Consider the following 22516-nt stretch of genomic DNA (forward strand, 5'->3'; position numbering starts at 1 on the left):
AAAGCTTCCAAAGGTACAAAAAGATGTCCTGTTTTATTCTACACTATGTAGAACTTGCACCATCTTTTATGCAATTAAGAATTTGACCAGGAGTGCCTAAATTTTTGCATACAACTGTACCTTGCTTTAAAACAATGTATTTGATCATTGCTCTGACAATATACAGAATATGAGTGTTTCCAAACAGTGGATAGTTCAGCAGAAAAATTGAATTTCATGGAAGAGGCTTGAAGAGAAGTTGCTATTCTTATGTGGAGTCAAATATTCTATATACCTTCTAGGCAACACAGGTGTTTGTTCCTATGGGAAAGAGAGCTTTTTGTAGCTAGGTCTATTTCAGCCATACACTTGCTGACACATCTTTACTATGCTAAACTTTGCTTGTCTATCATATTACTGGATTTTTCTTGCACCTTAAGAGTGTGAAATGGAATTTATGCTTGCGCTCATTTCATTCAGCAGTATCATAATTAATTGGGAATAGGAAGAAAGCATTGAGTGATATCATAGAGTGATCCTTATGAAGAGCTGCAGAATTCACTAAACTGGAACCTCAGAGCTTTGAGTTACCTTATCAAGGTTTTTCTGGTCCTTTAGTACCCAATTAGATGAGAGGGATTTCTCCCACACCTAGCATGAACTCGTCTGTATCTTCACTTAAACATACACTCCTTTTGATGTCTCTAGAATCTGTAATTACTTACCTGCATTAGATAAGTCAGATTTTCCACACCAAGAACATTTTTATTCATCTCTCTAGCATGTTCTTCCCTGGTCTGTGGTGGTGAATGTTGGAAGGCTATAGTTCTATAAGCTTTAAGTATTCAAATTCATAATACAACGTTTTAGTTGAGAACTGAATGAAATGCACTGGATCTGCAAAGCTAGTGCTCTTCAACTTCAGTTCAGGAAAAGTTAGCAACGAGTATGGAACAGCATGACTGAATGGGCCAATAGTAGAGAGATACATGTTTTATTTAAGAAAACACACTCTGGCACTATTCATTACTAACCAACACTATCAATTCACATATAAAGATTGCAATATACGTATCTGAGGCTTTGCTCCTTTCCTCTTTTATGATGAAATTCTGTTTCTTGTGGTTTATTGACTATCATAACATAGAGGGAGGCATTTTTTTCTTTGTTTCCGTGGAAGGCCATGTTTCTCTAGAAGTAATCAGTCTAGGCTGCATCACATGCCGAGATGGACAGAGCTAAAACAACTAACCCATTTAGCCAGTTTGCATTTATTCTTTCCGGAATTCCTCTTTTTCACCCCTTTCCTTATTCCAATGCATTCTCTCTTTTCCCCCTTACAAAGAAGACACAGATCAAGGATTCATTGCTTTTGCTAGAGAAATAAACTGATTGATTGTAAAAGACGTTCAATGTCAAGCTGCATGAAATGAGACCAGATATTGCAAGCAGTTTACTCCTGCTTAAGCACATTCTGAATGAACAATATTCATTCAGCTTGGAAGCCAACTAGGTTTCAATGTATACTACAAAAAAATAAATAAAATGAGGATGTCTTCAAACTTCATCGAGGAGACCCACTCAAAATTATACCTCTTTCCCACTAACAGGGCTGAGATAAGAATAATAAAGGGCAAAAATCAAATGAATACACACAGAAATCTTGGTTACCAGTGCACTGGCATCTATGAGGGTGATTAAAGATAGATTCAAAGTTCCTGTTATTTTTAATTTGTTGGCATAATAGAAGTTGTACATAGGTTCAATGTAGCAAGGAAATATAAACAATCCAACAAAGCAACTGATACAAGGAAACAAAAGCAGGGAAGGCTGCTCTCAGGAGCAGGTGGTGAGGGCAGTTGTTATGTGAATTTTTACCGGGGTAAGGTATGGCTTGTCCAGCTACAAATGACAGTGATGCAGAAGCATCTGCAATGAGTTCAGGGCAATGAACGAACCTCCTGTGCACTTGGGAGATGGCAGAGAAAAGATCTCTTTAAAACAAGCAGGGGAAGCAGCCAACAAACTTCATTCATCCTGCCACTGTTGCTGTTGTCTATTTTTTAACAAATCTAACACCACTAACAAGACTACGGCACTAGATGGATATAAAGATAAATAGTAAATCTGAAAAGAAACTGCAGCATCCCAGATAGACAGCATCCCCTTCCTGTTCTCATGAAAACCAGAACGAGAAAAATGGAAGAAGCCAACAGGACTTATTCAGACCTAGCAGGACACCTAGGACACTTTGGGCATTCCTGAAAGTGAGGCAAGAAACAAGTGCTAGGCTCATTTAATTAGAGAAAAAAGGATTAAGATGAATATACTTGACCGTGTTTGATCGTTCATGCTGAAATTTGGCAGACCAATTTTGCTAAACTATCTAATAGGTTTGCTTTATCCCAAGAAAAAAAAAAGTGAGAATGCCCACCGCACTCAAATGCTGTGCTAGAGTTCCTTCTTAGGCAAGAGTAGATTTACTTTCTCATAAACGTCTGGAAGATTTTGTGTGTGATGTGTGTGTGTGTGTGTGTGTGTGTGTGTGTGTATTCAGAATGATAAAATAAAAGTAATGGAAGAAGTACGTGTAGAAAGGAGAAATTTACAGTGGCATTAGAACTTGCATGATTGGACAAATTAGATAAGGGCAAACCATGTTGAGATGAAAAACTGAGTTTCAGTGGGAAGACTGAAGTGAAGCTTATGACTAGAAACATCAGCTCTGAGTAGGTCGACAATGCTTTTGGCAGGGACAACCTACCTAGGAAGCAATTTGTCAGGGATGCTAGATCTGGATCATTTAGGGCTTCTGATCTCGGGATCCTTGCCTGCAGCAGCTTGGCAAATCTCCCATTCCTACCAATATAGGAGAAGATGCTCTGTTCTAGCCTTCTATATCTCAAATACATAGTAGGAAAAGGGAGAAATTTAAAGATCCAATAAAAAAACCAACCAGAAAAGGACTAGGTGAGAGTTTCTTTAGATGTTTAACTAAAAGTATGGTGAGGACTGTTTCCAGCCAGTTTCCCCATCTTGATAGTCACATAAATTGAGGCAAAGACTTTCTTGAGCCTACTGAAGAGTTCATAAGTTCAGAATGCAGCCAGTTCAGTAGAGGGTCTCTGCATTGCTGCTCCGGGGTCGCTTGATCTTCTCAATATTCTTTAGAATCATGTCATGCAGAGTCACCTGGAAGGAGAGAATCTGGTTGTTAGTTTTTCCCCCTGACTTTGGCAAGTATATTTGTTTAGCCATGAGTATCATATTTCTCTCCAGAGAAACTCAGAACAATTGTTGGCCAACAACTTAACATTCTATACTTCAATAAATGAAAGGTTGTTTGGGAACTATTGAGTTAAAATTAAACCAATTTCATAGACTCATGGGTTTCCCACAAATGTTTCCAAGATACTATCAATTGAATAGATGATTCTTTAGGTATAGAGGATTCTTTTTCAATAGGCTTGCATTTGAAGTGTTGACCTGAATCATGAATGCCGTTGTAGTTGTAAATATAAATTGCCACTACCAAGAGTGCAATACCACAAGATTGAAGCTGAAATAAAAAGAGAATATCCTACCTTCAAATTAATCAACGTTACAGTAACATAGCCTTTCCTAGTCCGATACTTAACAAAAGTCATCAGATTTCATCTCCCAAAATTTTCAGTCAGTATTGTCATTTACCATTTTCTTCTCCATTTCCCAATATTTTTAATAAATGAAAAGCATTTCTTTGGCAGACACTAATGTTCCAGACAAGAATCTCAAAGAACAGTCCTGCCATCAGTTACAATTTTGAAATTTTATTCCAGTAGATCTGGAGGGAACTACCAATCCAAGAACATGGAAGTACGTAGTGCCACTCCTGTCTATCATAATGACTAATCTTCATAGTGTTTGTCACCTTTATTTTCATCACTTTAACACATCACGATAACTATGATTGAGAACAAGTTGTCAAAAGACCTGTCAGGTTTACAAATGAGAAATTTGGAATTGCATTTCCATTAGCTACTCCTATAGTACAGTATATGGAAGAAATACTGAAGTGAACACAACACAATGGTATAAATTAGCTGCACGGCCCATGATTAAATATGTTTTTTCTTTCAATTGTTAAAAAAGTATTAGCTGCTATTGACCAGTGCTAATGACTTATGTCACTTGCCCACAGTTTAAATGAAAGCTTTTAAACTTCTGGTTGTAACTTTGCCACATGAAGAAAGATCTCTAAGGATGAGAAAGAAACCTGTCGGTGTGGTAATGTGTCACCAATGCTATATGAGCAGCAATGGCTATCAGTTGGCTTAAGAGTGCAATTCAAGGTTCTGATTATTATCTAAAAAGTCCTACATTACATAGGGCCTGATTACCTAAGATACTAATTCCTGCTCATCAGTTAAGATCCAGCAAAATGGGTGTGTTCCAGGACCCCTCTATTAAATCTTGCCATTTTATGGGATCTAGGAAGTGTACCTTCTCTGTTGTACCCCCACCATGCTGGAATCGCATCCCTCAGACATAAGCATGGCACGCTTTCTTCTAGGGTTCTGGAAAGGTTTGAAAAACTGGCTTTGACCCAAGGGGCTGATGGGTTTCTCTTGTTGTTTGTTTAAAGGCCCATTTGTTTTGTGGATTTTATTAGAACATTTAATATCTTTAACTGTTTTTTACACTTAAAAAAAAATTATATGCAATCCAGACTCCACTGGGATTGGGTGGCTAATAAATTTAAATATATAAATGAAAACATTAAACAGCAATAAGAAGATAAGCATTTCAAAAGCCTTATTTGAGAGAAATGTACTTAAATTTCACATTACTGATGATTTTATTAATAAACTAGTGTTAGTATTTAGGTATACTTGGGTTCTGTATATGTACACTCTTTAGTTTTTTGAAAACAATTTCAATATTTCTTTCACTGAGAAAGAAAAAGAAAGGTTTCTGTTAGAAGATTTTCTTTATGTGTTGTGCTCGGCTATTAAGGAGTTCAAAAAAAGAAGTGATCACATTTCCAATATTTCTCACCACAATTTGTAGGCCCTCAATTAGGTTGCTGCAGGAGACTTTTCACATTTAATTAATTTTAGATCTGAAGCAATTTTAATTCATTGTACTTTTCTCAATGTAACATAAAACATGTAAAATGTCCAAATAAACCAGGGAATTTCTTTTTAAAAAATCTGTAAAAGTAGCATAGCTAATTGATCATGTTTTTATCGTTATGCCCTGGTTCAGAAACTATGTTATGCCACTTTGTTTAAATTTAGTTTGTGGAAGAAGCCATAATAGCCTTGGGTTACATAACACAGTCTGGTTTGAATTAGGTTTAGAATGTTATGTGTGCCCAGTCTGTAAATTCTACATATTATGTGAATAGAGTAATATTTCCCATTTTTATGTCCCCCCCCCTGCAAAAAAAGCATAGGATATGCTTAAAATAGGTGATCTAATTATTAACTAAGGAAGCAAAAGTATCAATTATTCTATTCTTATTTTTCATTACATTCTTCATTTCTATTTCATTTTCATTACATTCTTCATTTCTATTCATATCTAGCATTGATCAGTCTGAGTAGTTACTCAGACTGATCAATGCTAGATATGAATAGAAATTAAATCAGTATCACTTAAGCACTTGTCTGGTATTTGCAAATCCAAACAGATTGGAAAGTTTCATGTTATCTGAGGGTGATTCCTTAAATAAGCAGTGGGACTGTTCTACAATCAAGAAGCCTGCACAATTATATGGAGCCACAAAGCCAATTACATGGGGACTGCGCTTAAATATCTGTTTATGTTTCTCTAATACAACACATTACACAGAAATGTTTTACTTCTTATTTATTTGTCTGTTTCTTGTTTTGTTAAAAGATATCCAAAGATTTGTTTTATCTGTTAACCAGCATATATTTTACTGTATTTCTCAATATTTCAATGGTTTGGACAATACTGACTATTATTCTAAGATGGGCAGCAACCACAATTTCATATACAGTTGAATTATAGACTAAAAAGTATTTATTTTCCCCCCACAAATAATTTCAATCTCTTTCTTAAGGCTTCCAGTATCTATGCAATTTGTTACTCACTAGCTTGCTTATATTAGTATTATTCCTTAGAAAGGATATATCACCATATTTCTTTCAACAAGAAGTTAATTGCTAATTGCTTCTGCTGGACAAATGATAAATCTAAATAAATAATCTAAAACAACAGCACAAAAATACAGTACTCGACATACTATTTATTTGCAACTTCCAATACTTCTCACTTGACTATGGTAGCTAGGAGTTATACGAGTTGAATTCAGCAACACACAGAGGTCAAAAGACTCTTACCTACTTTTGTGACAGGAAACTCTTAATTCATTAGGAAAAGGGATATTATCTTCCAACTTGGGAAGAAATAACAGTAACTTACATATTGATTTCTGAGCTCTGAAATGATGAGGCGGAGACTGATGTATTCTTTTTCATCCATTTCAGTCACTGTGCGGCGATAATCTTCCTACAGAGACAGTTATTTAATCAGAACCATTTAGTCCAGGGCTGCCAAACTTGCTGCCTGTGGGCTGGATGCATCACATGCTGGCCACGCCCACTTTACCAAAGGAGGGGAAAGTTGCAATACATCACATGACAACACAGTGACAATACAAACTTGACACCCTTGATGTAGTCCCTACCAAGCAACAAGTAGGAGTGAAGAATTTTTAGGATCTTTCATTATTACTGTATGGCTGGAAGCTATAGTACAGATTTCCCATCTCTGCACTAAGACAACTTGTAGCTAAGGAGTTTCATTCCATCTCTCAGATTTAACAGTACAAAAATCTGTCATGTTCTCAGGGTTTTCATAAACAGAACACCAACCATTTCTGGAATATTATTAATTAAATTCTAATTAGAAAACTAGTCTTATGTGAAACTTTCAGAATGGAAATCTGAAGCAAGGATGTGCACTTAGGGTAGGATTGGGTAACTTTTTCCAATTGTGGAAGCGAAAGGAGGGCTTTTTTTTTCGTCCAGTGATAAGGGCTGCAAGTTAAGAAAGTTAATCACCATGTTTTAAAATATTTTATACTTTTACCCTAAATCTCGAGAAAATAGTTATCCAGCAATACAATTGTTTCTAGGGGTTTCTAGAGACTTCCCACTTTTTATCTAATATAGATCTAGGCATTTTATTCATAATGTTATTCCCAAGGAAAACATGCTCTAGAATCTTTTCAATTATTTCTAATCCACCCAATGGTCCTAAATCTAATTCAGTAGTCAATTTAATATCTCCACTTAACACTTACCACATGAGGATATTTTGCTATTTTAGAAACCAACTTTGCTCGTGTGATGTAGTATCTGAAATAAAAGGGGGAAAGTGCTACAATGGGTGGTGTAAGTGACACACAATATATACTCTGGAGAGTTACCCATCTAGAAAAAACTTGAAATGGTTTGCAAGGAGATATTCACCTAGAGATCTGGTCTAAATATGAAGCTGCCTCACTCTCCACAGTTCGGAGCTCCGCCACAGTCTCTTCCTGCAAATAAAGAAGTTAGCAATATTAAGAGAAGACTTCAAACTGAGGATAATTATAATTGGCTACATCCAGACAGCATTTATAGGTAGAATACAAGACTTGGTTTAGCAACAGTAACTGGGGCTTGCAGCTCTGTTAATTGAAATGGTTGCTAAATAGGAAATGAAGTGCAGGTAGTCCTTGACTTACAACCATTCACATAGTGATGATTCAAAGTTACAACAGCAGTGAAAAAAGTGACTTATGACTATTTTTCACACTTACAACTGTTGCAGCATCCTCAGTCATGTGATCAAAATTTAGGGGCTTGGCAATTGACCTGTACTTATGACAGTTGTGGTGTCCTGGGGTCACTTGATCACCTTGACAACATTCTCATTGACAAAGTCAATGAGGAAGCCAGATTGACTTAACAACTACGCTACTAACTGATCAACTGCAGTGATTCACTTAACAATTGTGGCAAAAAAGATCATAAAATGGGACAAAACTCACTTAACTATTTCGCTTAGCAACATAAATTTTGGGCTCGTTTGTGCTTATGTCAAGGACTACCTGTAATTGGGTTTGCTTTCTTTTCTTTTTCCCAATCCCTGCTGGCTCAAAGCTGAAAAGACCTATCAGTTTCATACCCTAGGCTTTCCTTTGCTTCCCAACAACTTTTCTATCCTTTGGAATGCTCATCTAGAAAGTAGACACATAATGGGAAATAGACATTGAAAACAATGCATTGGTGCCAGGGCTGGGAGCCATGGGATACTATGCGAACAGCATGGTATATTGCCTATTATGTGCCTGCAAACTTTCCTATAATCCCTTCCTTTCCAATTTCTCTACTCTGCAAAGGGGGGTGGGAAACCAGGCAATTTTGGTATGCAAATCTGTCCTATGCCTGATCTATTTTTGCACTTCAGAGTGGTGAACAAGAAAATAGGGAGATGGATTACAAGAAAATAGGTAGAAATACAATGGGGTGATTGCACAGCATGGTTATGGATCCTAGCCTCAAACTGGTACCATCACATCCCTTTTGCATATATTCCCCATTTTGTACTGTTTACTCTCTTCCAATTCCTTCCTCTAATATCTTTCTGCTCTACAAGAGGTAACCAGATACAGAACAATGTGTACTGATTATAATGGTGATCATATGATTAAGGAACACAACAAATGTCATTGATATGGTTATAGGACATTTTTTTTCAGCACTATCACAATTTTAAATGGTCTCTGAATGAGGCAGTTGATAAGCAAGGACTATCTCTGATCACAGCATTATGCCTATGAATTCTAACTTCCAATTTAAATAACCTGAGTCAAATGAAATAAAAATAATCAAAATGCAGTAGAATAATATAAAACACTAGCACTGTGATGGCGAACCTATGACATGCATGCCCGAAGTGGCACCCAGAGCCATGTCTCCCGGCACATGCAACATCGCCCGTTCATTTTCTGGGTTTCTGGCATGCTTGCACATGTGATGATCAACTGGCCTTTGTGCAAACAGCAGTGCTGGAAATCGGAAGAGCTGGTCTTCAGTTTTCTGGCGACAGCCAGCTGATCAGTGCGTTTGAATGCACAGCTGTAACTGGATGACCTCCTGGAGCGCATGCGCGCGTCAAAAACCAAAATGTTCTTTTTTTGATGCATGCATGCCCCTTGGGTAGCTCCTCTTCCTGGTTGTGGCCAAGATGAGCGCACGTTAAGTACTCCCTTTTCGGCACTTGGTGCCGAAAAGATTCACCATCACTGCTTAGCACAATAACATAGTTGGAAGTGACCTTGAAGATCTTCTAGTCCAACCCCCTGCTCAGGCAGGAGACCCTGTACCGTTTTAGACAAAAGCAGTCATATCAGGGAAAACACTTCCTACAAGTCAGTCAACTTCTAAATAATGATTTGTTCTTCCCCCATTAAGAGAAAGTTCCATTCGGTCGATCGGAAGTTCTCCAGCTGAACAGACGTGGGGAGTGTGAGCTATGAAGAGCCTCACATGAATCCTGTCTGACAAACCAATTCCGAGATCCTTTTTGGATCAGAACCCACCCACCCACTCTGAAGAAAGAGCAGCATCTCATCAGACCCAGAGGGAGTCAACAGGTTCCGCGCAGGTCGGAGATTGGCTCTCTGAATCGGAGTAGGAGCAACAGCGTGGTAACATGGCTGCACAAGAAGCTGGCTTCAAGCCAAAGCAACTGAGCAGGAGCATACAGGACGAGATAAAAGATTAGTAAGAAGATCTAATTAACCCACAGTCATAAATCAAAACTTGGAAAAGGCAAAGAATCTTGAGAGTATAAATAATATTAATGGACAGATCTGTATTTTGGCAAAAAGAAAGAAAGAAAAGCCAACATGGGTTTGTCAAAAACAGATCATGCCAGAATAATCTTATTGCGTTCTTTGACAAAGTGACAAAATTAGTGGACAGGGGAATAGCGTCGATATAGTTTACTTAGACTTCAGTAAGGCATTTGATAAGGTAGACCAAAACCTACTACTAGATAAAGTAGAAGAATGTGGGTTGGATAGCATCACCAGCAGATGGATTCGTAACTGGCTGACCAACCGCACTCAACATGTAGTCCTCAATGGAACTGCATCTACATGGAAGGAATTATGCAATGGAGTACCCCAAGGCTCTGTTTTAGGTCTAGTACTCTTCAACATCTTCATCAATGATTTGGATGAGGGAATAAATGGGGAACTCATCAAATTTGCAGATGACACAAGGCTGGCAGGAATAGCCAACACTCCAGAAAAAAGGCTTAAGATACAGAAGGATCTTGACAAACTTGAACATTGGGCATTATCTAACAAAATGAAATTCAATGGTGAAAAGAGTAAGTTCTACATTTAGGCAAGAAAAACAAAATGCACAGGTGCAGTATAGGTGGTACCTTGATCAATAGTAGTAACTGTGAGAGGGATCTTGGAGTCCTAGCGGACAACCATTTAAATATGAGCCAGCAGTGTGCAGCAGTTGCCAAAAAAGCCAACACAGTTTTAGGCTACATAAACAGAGGGATAGAATCAAGATCACGTGAAGTGTTAATAGTGCCTTGGTAAAGCCACCATTCAGTTTTGGTCGCCATGATGTAGAAAAGATGTGGAGACTCTAGAAAGAGTGCAGAGAAGAGTAACAAAGATGATTAGGGGACTGTAGACCAAAACATATGAAGAACGGTTGCAGGAACTGGGTATGTCTAGTTTAATGAAAAGAAGGACTAGGGGAGACATGATAGCAGTGTTCCAATATCTCAGGGGTTGCCACAAAGAAGAGGGAGCCAAGCTATTCTCCAAGGCACCTGAGGGTAGAAGAAGCAATGGATAGAAACTAATCAAGGAGAGAAGCAACTTAGAACTGAGGAGAAATTTTCTGACAGTTAGAACAATTAATCAGTGGAATAGCTTGCCTCCAGAAGTTGTGAATGCCCCAACACTGGAAGTCTTTAAGATGTTGGATAGCCATTTGTCTAAAATGGTATAAGATTCCTGCCTAGGCAGGGGGTTGGACTAGAAGACCTCCAAGGTCCCTTCCAACTCTGCTATTGTATTGTATTAAAAGGGAAAAATGGAGGGTTGAATCACTAGCTCAAAAAAAAAGCCATTTGCTTGAAACAATTTGGACAAAAAAGGAGAAAGTAGAGAAGTGACAAACCACTCAAGTACAAACTCTAAATTTGGTTTTGGATTTGAAATAGAAACCAAACATACCGAGGAGATTTGCTTTGTCCGAATTTCTTCTAACTAATATATCTTAAGCAACTCCAATTAATGAGAGGTGGAATGTAACAAGGGGAAAAAATCAAGAAAAAAGTACTATTTTCTCACTAATAATTGATAACCTAATCTTGCTGGTGCAGGAAGATTTAATTAACCAACTGCCATAAATCAGAACTTGGAAAAGAAGATGGCGAAGAGAAACATTCTCAAGTTTGGCTGTATGCAAGTTTGTTTCAATAAATATATTCTGAGTAACTATAACCAACGAGAGGTGGAAGGTAACAAGGGGGGAGGGGAATAATAAAATCAAGAAATGGGAAAATACAAAGGTTTTTTCTTTGCAAAAGATCAAGATGGCTCCTGTTTCTCTTCTGCTTCACATTAGCTGAATTAGCTAAATTTAAGGTGGACCAAAACTTTGAAGTAAGAACTGTATAACTACAATTTTGAACTGGACATTAAGGAAGAACAAAAGACTAAGATGGCTCCCGCCGCTCTTCTTCTCCACATCAGTTGAACTAGCTAAATTTAAGGTGGACCAGAACTCTGAAACTCACGAAAGTCTAAATAGAATTGTGAACTCAGAGAAGCAGGAACTAACTGAAGGAAGAAGTGAAGAAGGGGGAGGGATAATGAAGCGATAGAAACGATGGGAAATAAAAAGCAGACAAAAAACTTCATTGGGTTCGACAGTGGTATAGAGAAAATTGTAAAGGGGGATTTATCCCAACAAAAGGGAATAAAAAGCAGACAAAAGATGTTTTGGAGGTTGACATGGCATAAGGAAAATTGAAATAGGAGGTTATACCCCAACAAAGGGAAATATAAAAGATCTTTTTGACAGAGGTTTGGGGAAAATTGAAGAGGGTGGACGTGTCAAAACAAAGAAAAGGGAGAAGGTACAAATAGAGAAGTGGGACAAAAGACTTACTAGGAAAAAATCAGAAAACTAGAAATTGTTATATGTGAAAATATAAAGCTAAGATAAGGGGTTATTCCTAAATATGACAATGGAGTTGCTAACTGACTGAATATGATAATGGAAAGATAATTAAATAAAGGTTAAAACATATGGAATATGGACAAATATGAAAATGATATGGGGAAATTGTAAAGCAGAGGTTTGTGATTCACTTTTATACATGATAATTAAACTGAGTTGCTAATTGATTGAATATGACAATAGAAGGACAATTAAGCATGGGTTAAAATATAGGAAACATGGACATATATAGAACTTTTAAAATGATGAACAAAGTGAGATGTGTACCGCTTGTTGTTCTATATAGTAGATTAAGGGAATTGTAATGAACATTGAATAGTAAGGATTGTTATTTAAAGACAATTAAGGTTAACCTAAGCCAAGATAGGGAAAAATGGAGAGGGAACATGAAATATACTTACAATGGGAAATTATTGAGATTTAAAGACAGAATCACAAATTTGGGGCGTGTAAGGATGCATAATGATATAAATATAATGATGAGAATAGCTGGGAATTATAACCAGGTCTACATCTCGGCCAAAAATAGGCTGGGGGTGGATGGGTTTAAAAACACTATTACTATATATGCATACTTCCCCCCCCCTTTTAAAAAAAGAAGGAAAATATAAGTTAAAATTAAATATGTATATTGAAAAAGAATTATAAATACCAACAACATAAAATGGAGCTTGCTCAGAAGCTGAAATACACAAGTAAATGAGATGAACAGTGTGAAGTATAGGAGAGAGGTAAGGAAAGAAAAGAGGGATAGGGGAGAGGGGAAGAGGAGAGAAAGAAGGAGTGGAAAGGAGAGAGAGGAAAAGGAGAGAGGAAGGGAAAGTAGAGAAGAGAAGGACGATAAAATGAAGAAAGGAGGTAGGGAGAAGGAGAGAGGGAGAAGAAAGTGATGGATAAGGTACAAATATGGTGTATGGAGAGCAGAAGAGCCAATAATTGTTTAATTGTTTTTGGGAGTTGATGGTAAGACAAATTGATGTGAACATTTAATAATATAATACGATGTTTGCTACGTAATAGTATACATGTGGTTATATGTTATGAAAATGAAAAAATAAAAAACTTTATATGAAAAAAAGGAGAGAAAGTTCCATCCATAGTACTTTATCCATAGGCATAATTTCCCAGAATTATCTCTTCAATACTTAATTTACCTGAATAGAAACACCAAAGTTGTTTCCATCTTCTATCCTGGGAATCAGCAGTTGTACCCACATTTTGACCTGAAGAACAAAACTGCATGTTAAAGAATTGCTATCCTCCTGGATAGTCTACAAATGTTTTGCTAGCTGAGCTCTGCATGAACCATTTGCTTAACTGAGAGGCCATTTTTTTCCAGAATAGTCATAAAAAGTAACAATTTAACAAACATTTGGCCCTTAGACCCTTATGATCAATTCTAACATTGGGTTAACACTGATTGATGAGTTACAGCCCTTCAGACGCAGGAGCACAGTCATGACTGACTGCACCTCCATCCAATCAAAAATTGATACTCCTAATAATTGTCTACACAGAAAGTATCTTTGTACAGCACAGCAGCAGCCAATTATATCCAAATTTCTCTACAATCTACAATATGTAGAACTGATTATTTGACAGATGACATATACCGTATTTTTCAGAGTATAAGACGCACCAAGGTTTTGAAGAGGCAAATTTAAAAAAAAAGTAGGTAGGTAGGTAGGTAGAGGGGGAGAAATACAGTAGGTAGGTAAGGAGAGAGAGTAGGTAGGTAGGTAGATGTTTCCAGGTGTATTTATCCATGTGCTGGAGAGGGAAATCGGTGACAATTTGCAGCACCTAAGACTTTGTTTCTGCTGGCACAGCACTTGATCAATGTAATTCTCATCAATCAGTTAAAGAGCTTTCCAAAAGGAAAAAAGTTTTTGTACTCTGCAAACCTCGTGAAAACGGGCCCATTTTTTTTTTTAAAAAAAGGCATGAATAGCCTTGGGGGGGGGGGCTTGCAGAGTGCTGGGGGGGGGCAAAAATGAGCAGAAAATGGCCCATTTTTCGTCAAAAAAATTGCATGTATAGCCTTATGGAGGCTTATAGAGTGTTGCTGGGGGCCGGGGGGGGGGGGCAAAAACGGGCTGTTTTTTGCTCATTTCTGCCCTCCCCATCCCCCAGGAGCTCTCTGAAAGCCTCCATAAGAGTATGCACGGCCATTTTGGTGAAAGGAACGGTGCTTTGGGAGGCAAAAAATGCTGTATTCGGTGCACAAGACCCACCCAGATTTTCAGCCTTTTTTTTTTGAGGAAAAAAGGGGAGTCTTATATTCCGAAAAATATGGCAATTTTTTAAAAAATAAAAGAGTACTAGCAGTCCTTAACTTACAACCAAAATTGAGCCTATTTTTTTTGTTGCTAGGCAAGACAGTTGGTTAAGTGAATTTTCTTACAGCTTTTGTATGACAGTTGTTAAATGAATCATTGCAGTTGTTAAGATAATAACAGAGTTGTTAAGTGTTGGGGTCTGCTAATGGCCAGCAGAGCTGGCAGCAGATTTGGACAATGAGGAAGTTGGGGAGGAACATAAGCCAGTCCTGGAGTCTGGGGAAGGCTCTGATGAGGGCTCTGCATCGGAGGCAGTGAAGGGCCCAGGGTCGTCTGACAGTTATCAGCTGCCTTTGAAGCCTGTTCCTAGTGTGTGCATATGCAGAGTTGCCAGACAAAGAGAATAGATAAGGAACAAGGTTTGACTTGGGGTAAGGCCACAGGTGGATGGTGAATGCCCCTCCCAGAGAAAATAAAAGAGGAGGGAAAGGGGATAGAGTTTGTAGGAGACAGTTAGTTCGCTTAATTGGTTCATGTCTCTCTGAGACTCCTTGCCAAGTTTTGAAGATATCATCCTGGCAGCTCTCCAAGCCAGATAAAGTCTCTGACTGTAAATTTACCCTTGAAAGACTTTGCTGGATGTGAATGAGAGGAATAACTTAATAAAAAGAGGTTTGGTCAGGACAAGGAGTCTACTTCGTCATTTGGAGAGGCCTAGGTCAGAACATTACGTAAACCTGTCTTCCCCATTCACTTTGCTTGTCAGGTGATTTCAAAAGGTGATGTTGTGCACTGCATTCATCATAAATACATGCCAATTGTCAAGTATTTGAACTTGATCATATGATCATGGGAAATGCTGCAACTTTTGGTCACATGATCATGGGAAATGCTGGAATCAATTGTGTGGAAAATGGTTGTCCGTTACTTTTTTCCATGGCATTGTATTGTCACTAAATGATTGTTTGTAAGTCTAGATTTGTAACAAATGTTGCCTTAGTATAATACCTCTGCAAAAGATATCCTAGAGGTGCAGAGAATATTTATTGAATTGTAAACTGCAATTTCAGAAAAGCATTTGATTTTATCTCTCCCCTCTTAAAAGCAGCATGTCTAATAATTGTTTTGTAAAACAGAATCTCAAGGCAAAAAAGGCAAACCAATGCTTACTGTATTGCACTTCTCAATCAGCAGCCGAATCTCTGGTTTTACTTTCTCAATGATGTCCACCAGTTGCTGGTTGCTCTTCAGCATACCATTAGGCATGACAAACACTTTGGTACCTAGTGCCATAGAAAGAGACTAGTTGTAGGTCCTGCCAGTTCTTGCCATCAAAGGCTGAAGGAGGGGTGATAGTGGACAAATGGGCAATATGATTGTGTGTACGTGATGGGAAATAGGGAGGGGGGAATGACAGGTGATGAAGACGAGAATCAGGTTTGTACCAGAGACACCACCAAGGCCATGCACCCTGGAAAAGAAATGTGAATTGCCTACATCTCAATGTTCTCATAACTTGGTGAGTTCTGATTGGTGAAGCATGGATTGGTTGCAGAAAACCTTTTCTGTATCTTTTTCATGTGGAAAACCTTAGAACTAGCCTGACTTTACTGCAACCAATTTTCTTAATAACAAAAAACGTTTGCTTCAACCTAATGGAGTCAAGGGTCTTTCTTTGGGGCAAGTCTGACACTAGTTACTTATTCCAGGGAAGCAAGCCACCCCAATTTCTCATAGAAATTCAAATCTTTTTTCCCCATTCCACTTTTAATCCAATTTTTAAACTCCGTAGTACAAGTGTTGATCTCTGGTTGAGGTTATGGTAATAAGTAATCACCTTCCATTCTTTAGATTACATCCAATTCTAGGATCCTACTCTGTTCAAATTATACAGAGACACTGCTTTATACAGAGATAGAAAAATGGCATTTCAGAGGATCATTTCAAATTCCAAAAAGCTTATCAAATATTAAGCAGCCAGCTTAACATGCATTTTGTTCCTAGTACGTCCAGATGCAAAATAAATATACATAACATTCATGGATTTTTTTTTGTTACCATATCAATGTTCTAGGATTCTGAACAGTTTTACCTACTTTGTGATCTCAGTGTTTTCATCAATTAGGACAAATTTCCAAAAACCAAATTGGTAGCCAATAATTAACTAACACAAAATCTACCTTGGAAGGTCTCTTCACAGTCTTCTAATTTTCGCTTTTTCATATTGGACTAAAAAAAGAAGAGAGGAAATATTATATACATAGTCTTCCTTAAGAGTAGCCTCTGGAAACAGATGCTACAAAGCAGATAATTGCTTCAAATGCCAAAAAGCTTTGTTCTCTCTCCAGCTTATCAGCAAGTATAATTAATATAATTATGTTGTTTTAATCAATCATTAAATGTTACAAACAGATGACCAACCTTACCCCATCCAGTCCATCATGACTGTTTGTCAGCAGAATTGGGTCCGGAACAGGAAGGTTCATGTCTGAGTGGATTTGTGTGAGATCATGAATGTTCAGAATGGGATCCTAGGGCAGAATATCCAAAAGAGTGAGGTATTTATGCTCAGGAACAGTATCCAATGGGGTATTAAAAGCTAATAACTAGCAGACTGTTATTTGATAATGTATCATTCTTGAAATAAAGTATCATTCTCAAAATAAAGGAAATAAAGCTCTTACCTTAAGGAACCCATCAAGTTCTAAAAGCTTCTTTGGGAAAAAATTTGCCACTAGATCCTCAGCCTGAAAGAGAAAGACCACTAACTATGATGCATGAATTTTATTAATGCAACTGCTGATTCCATAAAAGGAAGGCTAAGACCAAGCCTTGGTATGGATCAGGAGAAAACACCAAATAGATAAATGCTTGGAAAGCTGAGCTACTTCTAAAGATACATAACAAAAGCCCTACAATTTTCTGTCAGTAAGCACTAAACTATAGGGAAAGCCTCTTTTATGACAATCAAAAGCAAATGTAACAATCTGAAGCCATATTCGTTTTCCAGTATTGAGGGGCTGCTGCAAAGAAAAGATCAAATTATTCTCCAAAGCTCTGCTCTAGTCAAGTCTATTCTTTGAAATTGCAAGCAGAAATCAGACACTTACTTCACTTGTGATTCTCTCCCTGAAAGAGTCTACCTGCAAAAGAGAAAAGGTGCAGCTTAGTACAGCATATCTGAATCAAGTGCAACATCATCACCCCAAGCACTTTCTTTGCTCACCTGAATAAATTACAATTCTCCTCACAAATACAAACTTCTACTTGCAAGTGATATTTTTGAATCATTGTTGCAGAATATAAGGCATATATAATAAATCAATTAGATACTACAAAACCAGCAGATACTTTAGAAGAGTATTAGATTAAAATATTTTTAATGATTTTCTATGTATTAGGGCCCAGTATAGCCCTCTTCTCAAAATTTCACTGTTTTGGAACCATACACATGTAAGTCCTCAACTTACAACTAGAACTGAGACCTGAATTTCTGTTGCTAAGCAAGGCAGTTGTTAAATGAAGCATAGCTGATTTTACTTTTTGCCATCATTAAGTGAATTACTGCAATTGTTAAGATAGTAACACGTTGTTAGACAAATCTGGCTTTCCAATTTAACTACTTATTAAGCGAATCACTGCAGTCATTAAATGAATCATATAGTCATTAAGCAAATCCAGCTTGCCTCGTTGATTTTGCTTACCAGAAGCTTACTGGGACAATCATAAATGACAAAAAGTGATTCTAAAATGCTGTAACCGTGGTAAATATGAGCCAGTTTGCCAAGCTCTTGTATTTTGATCATGTGACTATTGCAACAATCATGTGAGCACTGGTCCTAAATGACTTTTTTTTCCAGTCATTTAATGGGTGTAAATTGAGGATTACATGTATCACTTTTGCTTCCTACCTAGTTTGATTTTGTATCATTGCTGTTGTTTGCTTTCATCTATTTTTATAAAAAAATAATTGCAGTGCATATACTGCAATTATATACACATACATATATACATTTTTATGACAAGCGGTGAGGTAGCCTAGAGGTTAAGATGCTTGCCTCTCATTTGGAAGGTTGAGAATTTAATCCTAGACAATGACAGACAGTACTATCAGGGCACAAAGAGAAAATATCTGCTGTGAACTCCATGTAGGCATCAGGAAGACCACCTAACCAATAAATTACTCAGCTCCATTCAGTCACCCCAACAACTCTGAATTAAGGGATTGCAAAATTGTAAAAGGGAAAAAAAAACCAAATTTTTATGCTGCCCATCTTCCCTCCAAGATGGAAATTAAAATTAGTCTGTATAAAATAGTACTTATATATTCACAAATCTGTAGTTTGTGAGATATTGGTTACCAAAATTATTGTTTCAGGAAAAGAACAATTTTTTTACTTCTTTTTATTTGTTCATATTACTGCTTGAGCTAATATGAATTTTCTCCAATATTTCAAAAATTCATTAGTTTCTACCTAAACCACTGTTCAAATTATCATTCTTCCATATTGAAAATATTTTTGCTGATTTTTATCTTCTTGCACCTTGACATGCTTATTATTCTCAATTTTTCTGCTTAATTTTCAATTAGATTGATCACTTATTCCTTTTTCCCCCAAATATGATCTGCTTCTTTTGCATTAAATTTTAACGACTTTTCAGCCAAAATCCTAGAAAGACTAACCTAAGTAATATCATATTGAACTGAATGGTTTTACTTTTTTACTGACATGTACAGAACTGAAACATACTCTACTATCATGCCTTGGTTTATCTTCATTTGATCTGAGTTCTTTTTAACTTTTCCCAATTCAAAATTTTTCATTAAAGTTGCAATATATTATTTTATCACATATTGTGTCTTATCCCTCAAAATTTCTGTCAACAGATGTCACCAAGGTCTCCTACTTTTACAAGTATTAGAACTTTCCTTATTAATACTATATTTGATTTTTCTTAATCTCTTCCTAAATTAATTATATTTTGTTAGTGTTAACTTCTTTTAGTTTCTGCTAACTAAAAGTAAATTCCCATCTTTCCCCTTTTAAGAACAGCAGCAAGAACAAGTAGAATTTCAAATGAAGATGGTGTCAATAAATTTTATTTACCATTATCCTATTGTTCTATAGTGCATTCAGAAAGTATTCAGACCACCTTCACTTTTGTTAATTTTGCTATGCTGCAGCCTGATTTTATAGTTGAAACTTTCTTTTTCTCATTAATCTACACTCAGTAGGCCATCATGACAAAGTGAACACAGCTTTAGAAATATTTGTAAATTTATTAAAAATAAAAACCTGAACTATCACATTAACATAAGTATTCAGACGCTTTGCAACATGTGAAATTTAGTTCAGGTGCCTCCAATTTCTTTTGATAATTGTTGACATGTTTCTACACCTTGATTGGAGTCCACCTGTGGTAAATTAAATTGATTGGATGTCATTTGGAAAGGCATACACTTCTTTATAGAAGGCCTCACAGCTGACAATGCATACTGCAGCAGAGCCAAAGCCATGAGGTCAAATGAATTGCCTGTAGAGCTGAGACAGGATTATTTCTGCTGCATTGAAGGTTCCTAAGAGCACAATGGCCTCCATAGTTCTCAACTGAAAGAAGTTTGGCACAACCAGGACTCTTCCAGGAGCTGGTTACCAGATCAAACTGAGCAATCAGGGAAGAAAGCTTTAGTAAGAGAGGTGACCAAGAGTTCAATGGTCACTCTGACTGAGCTCCAAAGATTCTATGGGAGATGGGACACCTCGCCTTGGTGCCAAACATATAAAAGCCAGCTTGGAGTTTGCAAAAAAAACACCTGAAGGACTCTGAGATTGTGAAGAACAAGATTTTCTGGTCTTGTAGTCAGAATTCTTTAAATCGTAGGGTCCCATAAAAAATTGAAAAATATATAGAGAGATATAGATGATGCAATAGAATTTGCTGTACTATTTATATTTTAAAAAATGGAATTGCATTTTACAAAGCCAAAACTAATTTTAATTTTATTGGTGAATAGAAATAAACAATGTTATTCAAAATGCATTAACATTTCATTTTATTAATGTGATGAGGTATCATATTAATAAAACAAACATTATGGTAGAACAAAAAGAAAAAAAAATAAAGAAATTGGAGCATTCTTAACGTATTTTTTTTACTTGAAGCACTTTTTTAAAAAAAATCTGGTTTAAGTTCATCTTTTATACACTTCTGGCAATAAGGCTCATTACATTCTACTACTCTTGTTGCTGGTTGCGAATTTGTGCCTGACCATCGTGACCCCATGGACAACGTTCCTCCAGGCCTTGTTTGCCTTTGATACTGTCTGAGTGGGTTTGCCATTTCCTTCTCCAGTGGACCACATTTTGACAGAGCTCTCTGCTATGACCTGTCCGTCTTGGGTGGCCCTGCATGGCATAGCTTATAACTTCAAGGCAATAATCCATGAAGGGGCTGTTAGTTTTATTTTTGAGCAATTTTTAGGATTGAATTATAAAGAAAAATTAAAAAACTGCATTCATAATTAACATTACATTTACATATCTTTCTTAAAATATAAATCCAACACCACTGGTCAAATTGATTTGGCTTAAAGTCTGCTGTTTTATTACAGCCACTAAAAGGAATCCATTTTACTTTACGCAATTTTTTCACCCATTCAATCATTTAAAGGGTGAGAAATTAAATAGGATTTTGAAGCAGTTATATATATTTCTCAGAATACAATTACTATTGTGTGCAAATCTTTTCTACATATCAAGATTTACCTTTGAAATATATACAACTACGACTATTGCAGATTCATTATTATTTTCTTTCACAATTATTCATAAGTATTCTGTAATTACATTTTGTCAATAACAATGTAATTTTGCTTACTAATCTGCATACTAGACATACTGAATATTACTTTTTAAAATTCAATTTAAATGAATCCTATTTAATACTATAAGACATTGTGGAAGACCTATAACAATGTCAATATCAAATGGAACCTACCGTTTTACCCAGTAAATTAAAAAAAAAACTTTGTATGTGCTGTATTCAAATAATAGAAAATTACCCCATACAGCCTTTATAGAATAAAATCCTACATAACATTTGTTAAAATCAAAATTATTGCTATAAAGCTACACATCTAGGTTTTGCAGGAAGCATGGTGGCCGAATAATTAATAGTCTTGAATTATGTTCCTAAATTATATAAATTGGGGTGCTTTTCAAGGTAAATAAATATCCCATCCAAGAAATGTGTGAAACATACAATTTTCGTGGAATTCAATGATCTCGCTAGATAAAAAAATATTCTAACGCAAACATCTTGTTTTCATTGCCATGGGAAGCTGGAAGAGTTGCACTGCTTGGCGGGTTTTAACTCCCATGATAAGAATAAACAGCAAACTGTCGTGTTTGTTGGCCTACAACCTGCGTAACTATAGAGGAATTTGCGGTTCCTCTAAGCAGACTGGCTGACGAATGGAAGCCCAGTGACGCCCTACCAGTAAAGCTCCCAACGGCAGATCACTTGATCCAAACACGGGTCTGTGGCTTGTCGCTGTAATAGAAATAACTACCACGCTTAGATCACGTTCGACTGGCAAAAATAGTCGCCGTGGCGGCAACTTGCTTGCGTTGACCTTCTATACCACTCTGCACATGCCTAAAGGCACGCTCGCGGCGGGCTTATTAGGACTTCCCCATCCTCCCCGCGTACCTTGATCTTAACTTCTGGGTCCACCTTGAGCAGAGAGGCCATAGTGGGGCGGGGAAGCCAATATTCCGAGCCAGATCTGTTTCCTTTTATCCCGCGCGCGCGACCACCTGAGAAAACCACCGGCTTCGTTACCGCCGGAAGTGAGAACATAACGCCCCGCCACCGCCCTTTCTTAACCAATCACAGAACGCGATTTTAGCCAACGTGATTGTTCCTTGAGCCTTTGTGGGACAGGCCTTATCCGGTGCTGTGCACATGCGC

General features: G+C 37.1%; 1 protein-coding gene across 1 annotated transcript; it reads right to left on the minus strand.

Annotated features, from left to right (window-relative positions):
- Window positions 1–1103: 1103 nt before the first annotated feature.
- PSME3 (proteasome activator subunit 3) lies at window positions 1104–22482 on the minus strand. Its single transcript, XM_032235300.1, has 11 exons — window positions 22256–22482; window positions 17653–17685; window positions 17227–17289; window positions 16969–17073; window positions 16723–16771; window positions 15713–15825; window positions 13418–13486; window positions 7464–7531; window positions 7295–7349; window positions 6412–6498; window positions 1104–3171 (listed from the first exon to the last, which is right to left on the minus strand). The coding sequence occupies exons 1-11, from the start codon at window positions 22403–22405 to the stop codon at window positions 3091–3093; spliced, it is 873 nt and encodes a 290-aa protein (XP_032091191.1). The 5' UTR covers window positions 22406–22482; the 3' UTR covers window positions 1104–3090.
- Between the last annotated feature and the right edge of the window lie 34 nt (window positions 22483–22516).

Source organism: Thamnophis elegans, chromosome Z (assembly GCF_009769535.1).
Source record: "Thamnophis elegans isolate rThaEle1 chromosome Z, rThaEle1.pri, whole genome shotgun sequence".
Lineage (NCBI taxonomy): Eukaryota > Metazoa > Chordata > Lepidosauria > Squamata > Colubridae > Thamnophis > Thamnophis elegans.

Bases quoted from the DNA above. Each gene is read 5' to 3' on its own strand.
- PSME3 (XM_032235300.1), bottom strand. From the start codon at position 22,405: ATGTTCTCACTTCCGGCGGTAACGAAGCCGGTGGTTTTCTCAGGTGGT. The intron at 7,532-13,417 runs GTAAATTAAGTA...CTTTATTTGCAG, and splicing joins ACTTTGGTGTTTCTATTCAG to GAAGAGACTGTGGCGGAGCT. The intron at 7,350-7,463 runs GTGAATATCTCC...CTTTTATTTCAG, and splicing joins TATTTAGACCAGATCTCTAG to ATACTACATCACACGAGCAA.